The sequence below is a fragment of the Coloeus monedula genome (assembly GCF_965178545.1).
Source record: "Coloeus monedula genome assembly, chromosome: 1".
Taxonomy (NCBI): domain Eukaryota; kingdom Metazoa; phylum Chordata; class Aves; order Passeriformes; family Corvidae; genus Coloeus; species Coloeus monedula.
This window is the reverse complement of record NC_138781.1, coordinates 48,499,043-48,511,631: the sequence shown is the minus strand read 5'-3', so window position 1 is coordinate 48,511,631 and position 12,589 is coordinate 48,499,043. Positions and strand designations below refer to the sequence as shown.

The following is a 12,589-nucleotide window of genomic DNA, read 5'->3' as shown; positions in this document are numbered from 1 at the left end:
TGTTTTGGCTGTATTATTTGGAAAAATGCCTCTACAGAAGTAGCAATAACTCCTTCAGGCAGTACAAGTGAGGTCTTTGAAAAAATTTTGATTCAGCCAGGGTTCCTAGTAGAGATAGGGCTTATCACAGCAGACCCAATTTTGGCTGCTGCCTCTGGGGTTATGGTATGGCTATATCTGTGCCCCTGAAAGCGCAGTGGGAATTATTAATTATGTCTTCAAGCCTTTTATTCCAAAAATGAGAGAAATAAAAGTAGAGGCTATGTAAACAAGAAAACCAAGCAGGCACAGTGCCTGTGCTAAAATCTGTCTGGTGTTCTGATCATGAAGTGTTTGATTTTTAATTACATTAATAGGTGCGTGTTTGTTTTTAAAGGCCTTGCTTATCATGAAGGAGCATTTCTCTGTTAGGTCAAATATTTAAAAGCCTGACTTCTGAGTCAGGATCTTATCATGCTAGATACTACAAGAATAAATAAGTCACCTTTTCTTCAGTCTATCCAGGCTATACCTGAATTAGATGCTTGTGTACATCAGGTGCAATGGCTCAGGAACACTATAGCCTGGGGGAGCTCAGGTTTAGAAAAGAAAATGCTATATGGAGTGTATAAAATGGCTGTACAGTTTTGTGTGCTCTCTGTGTTCTCTGGCTGAAAACCACAGCTGTGTTCCTCTGCTGACAGTACAAGCAGTGCAGGGACAGACATTCCGGTGGCTGATGCTGTACATTGAGGGGTATGGCTGGTCCCTTATCACTGCTCACCCTTGGCATTGCAGACCTTGGCCACCTCTATCTGGTGTTTGGCTGGGGAAGGATTGGGTTTGATTGGTTTCACTGCTGGAGGCAGAATGTGGTAACCCTCCACCTGAGCAACTATCGGAAACGAAGGGTTGGCTGCTGGTGCTGAGGGGTTTGTGAGCCAGCACTCAGCACACAGTGGTGACAACAGTGACTTTTTTTGTTATCTTTTACATACAAGGACATTTCATTTACCTGTATATTGAATGCAACCCATTTTTATTGTCCCAATTTTGTTGTGTTTGTTTTTTTACATCTGATGCCTCAGAAGACTCCCTGTGGGTTTTACTCCCTTCTTTCCTATCTCCCACATTTCCCTTTTATTCTTATTGCTTGAAGCAGAGGGGAGCAGACACTGAGTTTACTCCATTAGTTTTGGGAGATTTTTAATTCTGTTTTGCAAGAAGAGCTGTCCCACCTTCCTTTTGTTGTAATTATTTGGCTCTGTGCTGTGTTTGAAGATGGGACATCTTTCTATCCCCCGTCTTCCCAATGCTGGCAACCTGGGTGAAGTCCCTGCTGCTTGTTCTTTTTCGAAGGTGATTTTGCTCACGACCTATTTTTTGCTGAACACAACCTGAAATTCCACCGTGCCCTTACAGGTTCCCTGAGTGGGAGTGTATGCAAATAACAGGACAAGAAATGAGCCATTTGTACGGTTGGGACTTTCTGAGTTTTTACGTTTTTCATATTTGTCTGTTTTCACTGATTAATTGAATTTCAGTGCGTTGAAAGTAAACGTTCTTAATAGTGAAGGTTTCTGATTCATTGAAGGACCTGGTGCTTCTTAAGCAGCTGAGAATGAGAAGTAGCATGAAGGCTGGAAATTGGAGAAATGTATTAAGTGTGCTGTTTCATTTTCCATTTTACACTACTCCTGATAATACATTTGTTAATAGTGCTACATAAATGGCAGATTGCAGGTTTGACCTGGATCAAACCATGCCCAACTTTCCCTTTGCCACCTCTGAGATGTGGTATTCCCCTCATATTCACAAATTTCTTACCATTTGGGGAAATCTGCAGAGCCCTGCAGAAATTCCCTACAGTAAGGGCAGCACATGGCATCTGAGTGGCCGTGATCCTGCCTGCTTGATGGATGCTGGTAACACTGCCCTGTAGACTCCAGTAAAATCGAGTGGACACCAGTATATTTTTCAAATGAACACAGGTAAAACTTGTGTATCCATATATTAAATCACTTTCAGTCCTCCTTCATTCCTGCTGATTTCAAGAACAGTGGTAATGGTTATCCTTCTTTTAGTTCTCTTAGGACTCTTTTTGTAGAACTTTTGGTCTATACTAAATTTTCCAAAGAAAATAAATATGTGCTGTTGACCTGTTATAATTCATGTCCCCAGCACAAACAGCTTAATTCTTCTGCTTGTTTCCTTTTAATATATTTGTTATGATAATCTTCTGTTCAGTTCCTTAGTTCCACATCAAGGCTGAGGAGATGGATCAAGTGTTCTTTTTTTTTTAAAAGACTGTATAGATATTTTCTTGAATTAAGTTTATAATTTTGCTGCACAAGCAATCATTAGAGAGGAGTGTCTCTGAAAAGATTTGGCTTTCTGTTACAGCACCTGAAGATAGGTGGCATACCAGGGGTACAGTACAACTGTTTGGATTTCGCTGATAGCAAACAGTTCTGTGTAAGGTTTGGCCAACAGAAAAATACTCTTTAATTCATCTTTATACTTAAGGAACAACCTGTTTGAATGGGTAGTTTTCCAAAGTGCAGTGAACAGACATAACAGGTCAGTGCTGAAAGAGGGTCATTTTGATTTCTTCTCCTCTTCCCCAGGAGATCTTGCTACTTTTTTGTTTGTTTGTTTGTTTGTTTTTGGTTTGTTGTTGTTGTTGTTGTTGTTGTTGACAATTTTTGAAGGTGGTGGCAAGGGGGGAATTGTTTTGTGCCGTTTTGTTCCACTTTAACTCATTAAATTTGCTTAAGAAAAAGGCTGCTTGATCTGATGCAGGGATGAGGCAGGACTCTTCAGTCGTGTCCAGGAATAGCCTATAGACAAGAAAGAAGTAAAGGAAGGGTAGGAAGAAGAACGGAACTTTTTTTAAGAGCTGTGAGCTGTCCCTCAGTTGTTTCTGGAACTAGGTTAAGCTGGCGTAGAACAAAATTTGTCAGACTCCAAATGTAGTGAAAAATGGAAAAGGGATGTTTTACCCATAGTCCTTCTGTGGGTGAGAGGAGGGGCACAGGAAGGGTGTAGGAGTGGGATGTATGTCCTAGAGAAGCCCAAACACCTGCAGGCTTCCCCTTAAACAAGTCTCGGTGTTGTGGTTCCAAATGTGGCGCTTGCAAAATGAGCTGGCCTGCTTTCCTGCCTATACTATACTGCTTATTCCTGTCTTCTACTGTGCAAACCAGCCAAACCCCAAAATGGTTTCATCTGGTTTAGATCCCTTGTTGACTGATACAACTGTTTATGCCACATATAACAATAGTAGGAATGAGCAAGATGTTGAAAAGCAAGACTCTATGGTAGCAAACCATGCTTTGATTTGGCAAAAGTGACTGTGAGCCACAGTCTTGGCTTCAGTATTAAGCTGTTCTTTAAGCATCTGCTTAAGCAGCCACTGCTCCTGTGCTGACCCCTCAGGGGTGCTATGAGCGAATGTGGTGGGTGACCTGTGCTGAAGAGCTGACTTCAATTTGATAATCCTTACTTGGGATTATTTTACTTGGGATATCTTACTAATAATAGTATGAGCACAGCTGGGTCAGTCATTTCCTGATGTTTATTTTTCAGGGTGCAGCTCTTACGTTCACTTATCAGAGGATGATAGGGCTGCTTGTCATGGGCCCACTTCTTCCGTGTTACTGGTACAACTGTGCTGTGTGTCTGTGTGGTTGCTTGAATTGGGGAACTGATCCAGGTTAAAAATAACTTGTGTGTAACTTCTTCTAAGGTGTCAGAAGGATATCTGCTTGAAGTGTAATACTACTGCTGCTCTGCAGAACAAGTAGTGCCTGGTAATGTTATCCTTGTAGATCAGTTCACTTGCAGATGGGTAGATGATGCAAAGTTTGGTCTTTTTCTTAGGATGTGGTTTAAGTGGCGGTCAAGCTGGTATTACTTTGGGTTGCTGGAGGAAAAGGTAGTTGAGTTTCTTTTTCTACTCTGTTTCTTCCTTCCTTGTTTTTGCTTCACTAACATCCTAGTGACTGCTGCTGGACAGTGAGCTTGTTCAAGTCACAGATCTGCCAAAAGAAAACTCTGGACTCTGGAATAGTTTTTATTCTCCTTTTTGTGAATGAAGGGGAGAGGAAGTGTTATCTTTCGTAAGGTCAGGTGGTTGACTGTGCTGCTGCCTGTTGGAAGATCTGATGTAAGGGAAGTGTTGGGAAGCCACACACTGGAGGGATATGTGCAGAACTGTGCATCTTGTGGGCTGTAGAATTGCACTGGCTAAGGTACAGCCTGAAACTGCACCACTGGTCTAACTTGGTTTATTTACTACTGTAATCCTTGAATAGAGACAGACAAATAGCATGCAGAAAATGTCCTCTTTTTAGAAAGTTCAGACAAACTACTTCATTTTTTCAGGAAAATGTTATCATCAAATTATAACATGAAAAACCAGAAGACATTTTCCCTTCTTTTCAACAGCTTCCCAGAAAAGAAATTTTATCACAAGATTAATTGCATCAGTATTTCTTCTAAAACATTACAATTCTGTCATGCCAAAGAGTACAATATTGGTAATTACCTGTATAACTTAGCTTACATCTTATTAAGTATTTTGGTGACTAAAAATAAATTTAAGAAATTCCCTACCAAGTCAGCCAAATGAAATCTCATCTCATAATCTGTCTCTCAGAGTCTCTAGCAGTAGCAAATGCTGTTCAGGGCACTGATCTGATGATGGCTTTCAGTCTTTATGCTTCCTCAGTGTTCCCATTTGTTGTACTACAGGTGTTGGAGGCTACCTCTACACTTAGTCTTTTTAATATCCTGCATAAAGGCCATGCCACTCTTTCATCTCTTGTTGAACCTGCTGATATGGCCTGCTTATATAACTCCTGACAGCAAGTTTGAAGAGTTTACTGCCTTCTGAATGAAAAGGCTATTCTTTATCTGCTTTAAATTGATCCCTTACTGATTTCAAGTACCCCAAAGTTCTTATACTGCAGGGTTTCATAAAAACAGTTCTGCATTCTGGTTGTCCACTACATTCTTTCTTGTGTCCTTTGTCCCTCCAAACTGAGGAGACCCTGCCTTTGAGGCAACTGCTGAAGCCCATTGGACACTTGCCTTTCTCTGCATTTTCTCAGAAACTACTGTGTCCTTCCTAAGATGTGAAGATCAAAGCTGCCCTCAGTGCCCTGTATGTGGGTACGTGAAGTTACTGTTCTGTGGCAAAGTGACACCCTCTGTCTTATTCCCAGTGCCACCTCTGATGACACCCAGTGTTTACGGGATCCTGTAGCATATTGAATCAGTGCTTTAAGGGAGATCTGCCAGCAAGGACTTTGCTTCTCTTTCCTGAGTGGATAACTTAGTCATGAACTCTATAACTCAAATATTTTGAGTCATTTTTTCCTTATTTACAACTTGCACCAACTCATCCTTGTGGAAATGTAATGGAGTCGTTAACTTAAAGTGTATTTCACAGCTCTAATTTTCTGTTGTTGTGTCCATTTGGGGGAATGTGTAACAAAATAACAGCAGTATGGAAATAGGAATGAATCAATTACTAAAGGTAATAAACACAAGAAGAATTTTAGATTTCTAGGCTGTTATTCTCTAGGGTGGTTAGAGAAGTATGAAGAAAGCTGTTTGGTCAAGGTTAAAGAATAGGCTGAGTGAGCTATAACCATGGGAACCAATGCTTCTAGGTCTTCCTCAAATATGTTAAGAAAACATTCCATTCCAAGCAGTTAAAGTGAGCTGAATGTTGAGTATAAGAGATCATTAAAATAATAAGGCAAATGTGTGGCAAAATAAACTATTTTACCTGATAAATTTTCCAATGTCACTGCAGCAAATCTCTGAATAAATAGCTTCACTATTTTATAGGGTTTTTTTAAAGTGAATTTGTTTACCTTCATCCCTCTGCATGGTTTGGTGGACTCTGCTAATGCTTGAGGCCTGCTTTCTAGACGTGAATCTCTGCAAGTCCCCTGCATGTGTTTTGGGCAAAGTAGTCTATGGCACAGAAAAGCAGTGCTTTGAGACTAAACAGAATCTGGTGGCAGATAGTCATAGAAGCATAGACTTGTTTATGTTGGAAAAGACCTTCTAAGATAATCAAGTCCAACCACTAACCCAGCACTGCCAAGTCCACCAATAAATTGTGCTCCCAAGTGCCACATCTTTTAAATGCTTCCAAGGATAGTGACTCAACCACTTCCCTGGGCAGCCTGTTCCAGTGCTTGGCAAAACTTTCTGTCAAGAATTTTTTCCTACTATCCAATCTAAAACACCCCTGGTGCAACCTGATGCCATTTCCTCTTATCCTATTGATTGTTACTTAAAAGAGACTGACCTCCACCTTTCTGAGCCCTGGGGAACACCAGTGATGACCAGCTGCTAGATGTAACCAGCTGAATGTACCTCCACTCATCATCACCTTTTGGGATTGGCAATCAAGCCAGTTTTTTACCCAGCAAGCAATGCACCTGTCCAAGCCATGAGCAGCCAGTTTCTCCAGGAGAATGCTGTGGGAGACAGTGTCAAAGGCTTTACTAAAGTCCAGGTGAACAACATCCGCAGCCTTTCCCTCATCCACTGATCAGGCCACTTTGTCATAGGAGACCAGGTTAGTCAAGCAGGACGTGCCTTTCATAAACCCCTTCTGGCTGGGCCTAATCATCTGGTAGTCCTGTATGTGCCTCATGATGTCACTCAAGGTGATCTGTTCTATGACTTTCCCTGGCACTGAGGTCAGACTGACAGGCCTGGAGGTGCCCACATCCTCCTTCTAGCCCCTCTTGTAGATGGGCATCACATCTGCTAATCTCCAGTCAGCTGGGACTTCCCCAGTTAGCCAGGACTGTTGATCAGTGCTTGAAAGTGGCTTGGTGAGTACTGCCACCAGCTTCCTCAGTGTCCTTGGGTAATTTCCATCCAGCCCCATAGACAGTGTGTCTAAATGGTGTAGCATTTCCCCTTGGATAATGGGGATTGCAATCCTCTCCTCGTCTCTGTCTTCCAGTGCAGGGGACTGGGTACCCCGAGAACAACTGGTGTTGCCATTAAAGACTGAGGAAAGAAGGGAATTAAGTACCTCAGCCTCTTCCTCATCCTTTGTGACTTACGTGTTCCCTCACATCCAGATCACAGATCACAGGATATTCTCTGTTGGAAGGGATCCACAAGTATCATCAAGTCCAACTCTTACATGAATGGCCCATATGGGCATTGAACTCCCAGTGTTGCTGTTCTTAGCTCCTTGCGCTTTCTTACCAAGCTAATCTCATCTGATGGATATTCTCCCTAGCCTTCCTTTTGTTCCTAATATGTTTATAGAAAGATGTTTTATTACGTTTTCCAGCAGTAGCCAGATTAACTTCTGGCTGAGCTTTGGCCCTTCTAATTTTCTCCCTGCATAACCTCACAACACTCCTGTGGCCCTCCTGAGTGTGCTGCCCCTTTTTCCAAAGGTCATAATATCTCCTCTTTTTCCTGAGTTCCAACCAAAGGTTTGTGCTCAGCCAGGCTGGTCTTTCCCACTGCTTGTCTAGCATTGGCCTGCTGCTGAGCTTTCAAGATTTCCTTCATGCAGGATATGCAGCCTTCCTGGACTCCTTTGCCGCTCAGGACTGCCTCCCAATGGGTTCTGTCAACCCGGCTCCTAAACAGGCACAAATCTCCCCTCCAGAATTCCAGGCTAGCAGTTCTTCCTTACTTCTATGAGAAAGGAAAACTCTCTGACATACAGGGCTACCCCACTGCCTCTCCTTCCTTGCTTCTCCTGCCTTCTGAAGCATTTATAGTCATGTAGGTTCACATTGCTCCAGCTGGTGAAGTTAGAAGGCAGAGGGTCCTAAAATCTGAATGCAAGATGAACTTTCCAGGTATCCTCTACTTCCTGCTGTGTTCTGCTCTTTGTGTGTCTTCATGAAAGTATTTAGTCTGATTGAAAACACATCTTGGAAATATTACCTACTCAATTAGACAGAAATCATCTTGTGATATATCATATCTTGCTAGATAAAATATTTCAGATGGGGCTCATTTGTATCCTTGATATAACTGCTGTCTTTGTCCTAGATAACATTTATAACAGATCTATTTTCCTGTTATAGAGATTTTAGGGACATTTTGGATGGTACCATTTCACTGGTTCCTTCCCTGCTCAAGATTAAGCTTTTCTAACACAGATCAACACCACGAACCTACCAACCTCATGTACACTTGACAAACGGGTTGGGAATATCTTGGAAGAGGGATTTTAATTTTTTTTTTTTTGTCCTGTTCTTGTCTTTTTTTTTTTTTAATTATTTTTCTACCATAGGTGGGAATGAGTTCTGTCTTGAGTAGGAGTGATGCTTATGTCTGCCAAAGCTGGGCTGCTGTAATGATGTTCTGTTATCCTGGAAAAGAAATCCACAGGATGCTATCCCTAATACTAAGCGGATTAACTGTGTGTAAATGTTACAATTAAAATTAACTGGCATGCTGACTACTGCATCACACAGTTAATGTAGGAAAGCCTCTTGGCTTAATTGGACTCTTACATGCTGTTTCCTGGTATGTGATTAAGCCAATATTTAGAATGGATAAGCAAAAGTGATTTTTTTTATTGTGTAACTGCTAACGTTTTTCAAATTTTGGCTAGCTTGCTGTGCTAGAGACTTTATGCTTTGAATACTTTCAGAGATAAGGTGTGAGCAGTTTTCCTTAAGCCTTATTCTAAACCAGGAGTTGAAGATGAGCTCTCTCTCTCTCTCTGTTGTGATACAATGATTGAATTTAAAGTATAGGACAGACATACACACCTTGTGCTGAGCTGGACATGATGAAAGGTCCATGGGCTTGTGTGTTGTGGGTTCTGACAAGCATTACACTTTTGAGTCTGAAAGCTTTGGTGTTTTAGATTCATCTTGATGATTAAACAGAAAGACTCCAAAGAAAATGGAGTTCAGTGATGCTTTTATGTACTCTTCGTGTTCCTCTGTGTTTCCTCTGTTCCTCCTCAAGCCTCTGGAGATCACCATATAACCTTCTCATGCTATGCTCAGTACCTCTTGTTTGCAGTGGACTAGGAGTGTTTGCAGAGATACTTATTGTGGCCTAGATGAAGTAACTTGTCACAAACAAACCACAAACTTGTTTGTACTCATTTGTTCATGTTAATTGCAGCAGGAAACATGAGAAACTTTAGGCCTAAAGTTTTGCTGCTTAAAAAAATAAGCCTCTATGTGTGCCCTTATTTATGTTTAGGAACAGTCTTCTTCTAAACTCCAATGTTTTTATAAAGATGTCAGTGAACTTTAAATTCTGAATGTGATTAATATAGTTCAAGTTGTTTAAATCTTGTTGATTCCCTGGTTTTCATATTGTTGCATGCTGGAATTTGCTGCCTGCCAACCAAAGCTGATGGAACCTTGTGCATGTGTACATGTACCCGCTCTGGCCTAATGCAGCTGAGGTGCAGTAGCTTAGTCTAAGCTGCTGATGGAGGTAGATTTAGCCTATGCTAATTGTCTGTCCCAAAGCAATTACTTTTATTCAGCTCCACAAATCCAGGAGGTGGTAAGAGTTTAAGCGACCACAACTGTTTGTGAAGTGAGTTTGTTTCAGCACTGATTGAGATTCAACCACACAAATGCACTATGGCCACTTCACACAGATTCCTTAGACATGATGAAATGTAGCTGGGTCTGGTGCTGTTTCACTGCAAGTGGAGAAAATCTGGCACTTTGACAGTGCTGTGGGAAGTCACCCACTACTTAGCTGCTCACCCTTCTTTGCCCCTCTTTTGAGTATAGCCTGGCTGGCCTCCCTGAGACTGTTCTGGCAGGAGGAGACAGCTGAGGGCTGAGGAGAGTTGCTACATATGTAGGCAAAGATGCTGTGAGAAAGCTTCTCTCTTGTACCCCCTGTGTTGTCTGGCACTTCAATTATTTCAGTTAGAGTGAAGAAGTCTTTGTGGGTGGAAAGTGATCTTTAAGGATCTTGGAGGTAGCTAGAACCAATCCCACAGATGACTTGGATATCAAGAATGAGACAATGTACTGGAGTTTTATTTTGGGGCTACTTGACCTGGTTTCAGGCAAGATTTATCTGTTTTTTAGCATTTTGGATTTGAGATGTATCATAATGGGAACAAGAAGGATGAAATAAATTTGGGAAAAACTGTCTGAGGAGAAATACACCTTCATATTTTTTCTTGGCTAAACACCAGTCTGCAGAAAGCCTGCAACGTGGTCTTCAGTACAAAATTAGCTCTTCTCTCTCAAACTGTTAGGGATTCCTCCAATTCCTTTGACAGATTAGGGTGTCAGCCCATGAGCAAGCTACTGAACCATGACTGGCATTGTGCTCCACACTGTCAGTACCTGTCAGTATGTTCACTGCTGTAGGTACCTATTCTCCTACCCTGTGGTGAACAGGAGGTAGTTGTTGAAAAAGGGGAGGCTCCCCTACACACACCACAGGGGGAGGCCGTGCACGTGGGCTTTGACCACAAAGTCGTAAGGATGCTGTAAGTGTACACCACAGCTTACGCCGTGGCAATGTGAGCTTAACCAAAAGAAAATGTTTAATGCCCTCTCTTTCTGACAGCCAGGCAAAGAGAAGGACTTATGCCATGTTTGAACTTTACACTGCTAACAGCAATGCTTTTTTTTACTTGGAGGGAGAATGCAAAGTCGTGGTGGCAGAGCTCAGTGGGTAGGTTCCAGTGGTTTAAGTCAGCATGTTCTTGTTATAGAAAATAAAGAGCCAGTGGGATGAATTCTAAATCCTGCAGATGCTTAATGACAGGTTTCAGCAAACTTACGAACTCCTCAAGTATGTACAATGCCAGAGCCAGACGCCATGGACAGCATATTTCAAAAAAATATTTAGAAGTTGCCAGTGGAAGCTAAATTTTGAAAAACATTAAGTCATTCTTGAAAGAGTTCAGGTTGGTTAAATGTCTTGTGAATTCAACCGATTTGTTGAAGCTAATGTTACATGCCTCAGTGAGGAAAATAGATGCTAGCTTACATCTGAAAGAGGGAAGTTTTGCATGCAGACGGGGAAAGCACTGTTGCAGGTTTAGCATGACATTCTGCTCAATGCATGCTTCATCTTCTTATGTGAGCAAGTCTTAAGTAAAACCTTTGGATTTTTCTCTTTCAGAATCGTAATGAAATAAAAAATGGAACCATCCTTCGATTAACAACATCTCCAGTGAGTCACTGTTCTGTTCTTCTCTTCCTTCAAAGTGAAGATTCAATTAGTAAATTGCTGTGAACTAATATGTGTACTTTCAAGCTTTATCCACAATGTATCCCACAATCCTCCAGGAGCAAAGGTTATGAGTTATGGAGGCAGGGGTAATAACTCTAAGTGACATTTGGTGATACTGTTGGCACAACTGGGTGGGTTTTTTGTGTCTCACTTCCACCAGGAACACCTTTCGCATCCAAACCACCCCTGCTTCCCTGCTGATATTGCAGCCTCACTCAAGTTGCTCTTTTTCTGCCTCAGAGCTCAAAGCCAGGTGGAAAGTCAGGGATTTGAATCATGGAGAGCTCTGCTGGGTGGCTCAGGTCAGAGCTTTCCTGATCTCTGGGTTTGTGTTGATTGAGTAGCAACTGTAATGTTGAGATTTTTCTGGGGTTTCTTTGTTGTTGGGGTTTTTTCCTCCCACACCATCTCATTGCCAGCTCCTGAAAAGCACGGCAGAGTTGCTGGTTGCCCTGTAATGGCCTGTTTTCCTGCTGAGTTGAGCAGTACTGCTGCCACATGCTGAAAGCCACTATTAGTCCTGGGAGATATATGTCTAAGGCAGCAGCAATCCCATTTCCTCTCTGACAAATGTAGTTAGTGTGCCATTAAAATGGTTTACCTCTTCGTGGTGGTGTTCTAGCTTCTGCAGATTCAAAGCATTCTTATGGCCAAACTCTGCCACCCAGCTTCTCAACAGAAAGCACTTCTCAGCAGCCAGCTGGGCAAAGACAAGTGGTTTCCATTACTCTTCATCATCTTTTTCAGTGGTCACTATATATGAAGCTTTATAGACATAAAAAAAAAAAAAAAAAAAAAAAAGCAGCAGTTTAAGACCATGGCTCTGACAGTGTCTTTGTCACTCCAGAGTCTCTTGGCATATATCACCAAAACAGCCCTGTCCATGGGAAAACTACTTCCTGGTGGAGTCAACCCCATCTGATGGAAATTCCTCAGAAACAGACAGCCCCAGCACCAGCTCCTTCTAACCTTTGGGACTTCTTAAGAACAAATACCCACTCCAGTACTGCCCAGACTTGGGATCTCTTGAAATCAAAACAACATCTGTGGTTCATCAAGAACCAACATAGTCCAAATGCACTGCATCATTCTTTCGTGCAACCACAACGTGGAATAACCACATAAGACAACCCATAGAATCCTCCCATCTCAAAATCCACAACCAGTTGCACCATGCAGCCTCACTGAAGAGAGGCTGTGCTGTGACTGATCTGTGGAGATGGCTGGCTGGCTGGCTTCATGATCACTTGTGCAATTGGAAATGTGACCTACAAACACAAAAGACAAATCTTGGGTGTGTAACACTTTCTGCTACTCCCAACAGTCGGGAAGGTGAAGCTTTGCATAGGACTATCATCTGCTTGTC

General features: G+C 42.0%; 1 protein-coding gene across 2 annotated transcripts in view; it reads left to right on the top strand.

Moving 5' to 3' along the window:
• The window catches only part of ELMO1 (engulfment and cell motility 1), a 305,477-nt gene that overhangs the window by 66,469 nt on the left and 226,419 nt on the right, over nucleotides 1-12,589 (top strand). For both annotated transcript variants that reach the window (XM_082295294.1, XM_082295295.1), the window contains exon 6: nucleotides 11,113-11,163. In XM_082295294.1, coding sequence (XP_082151420.1) covers nucleotides 11,113-11,163 — 51 coding nt within the window. The remainder of the gene's footprint in view (nucleotides 1-11,112; nucleotides 11,164-12,589) is intronic.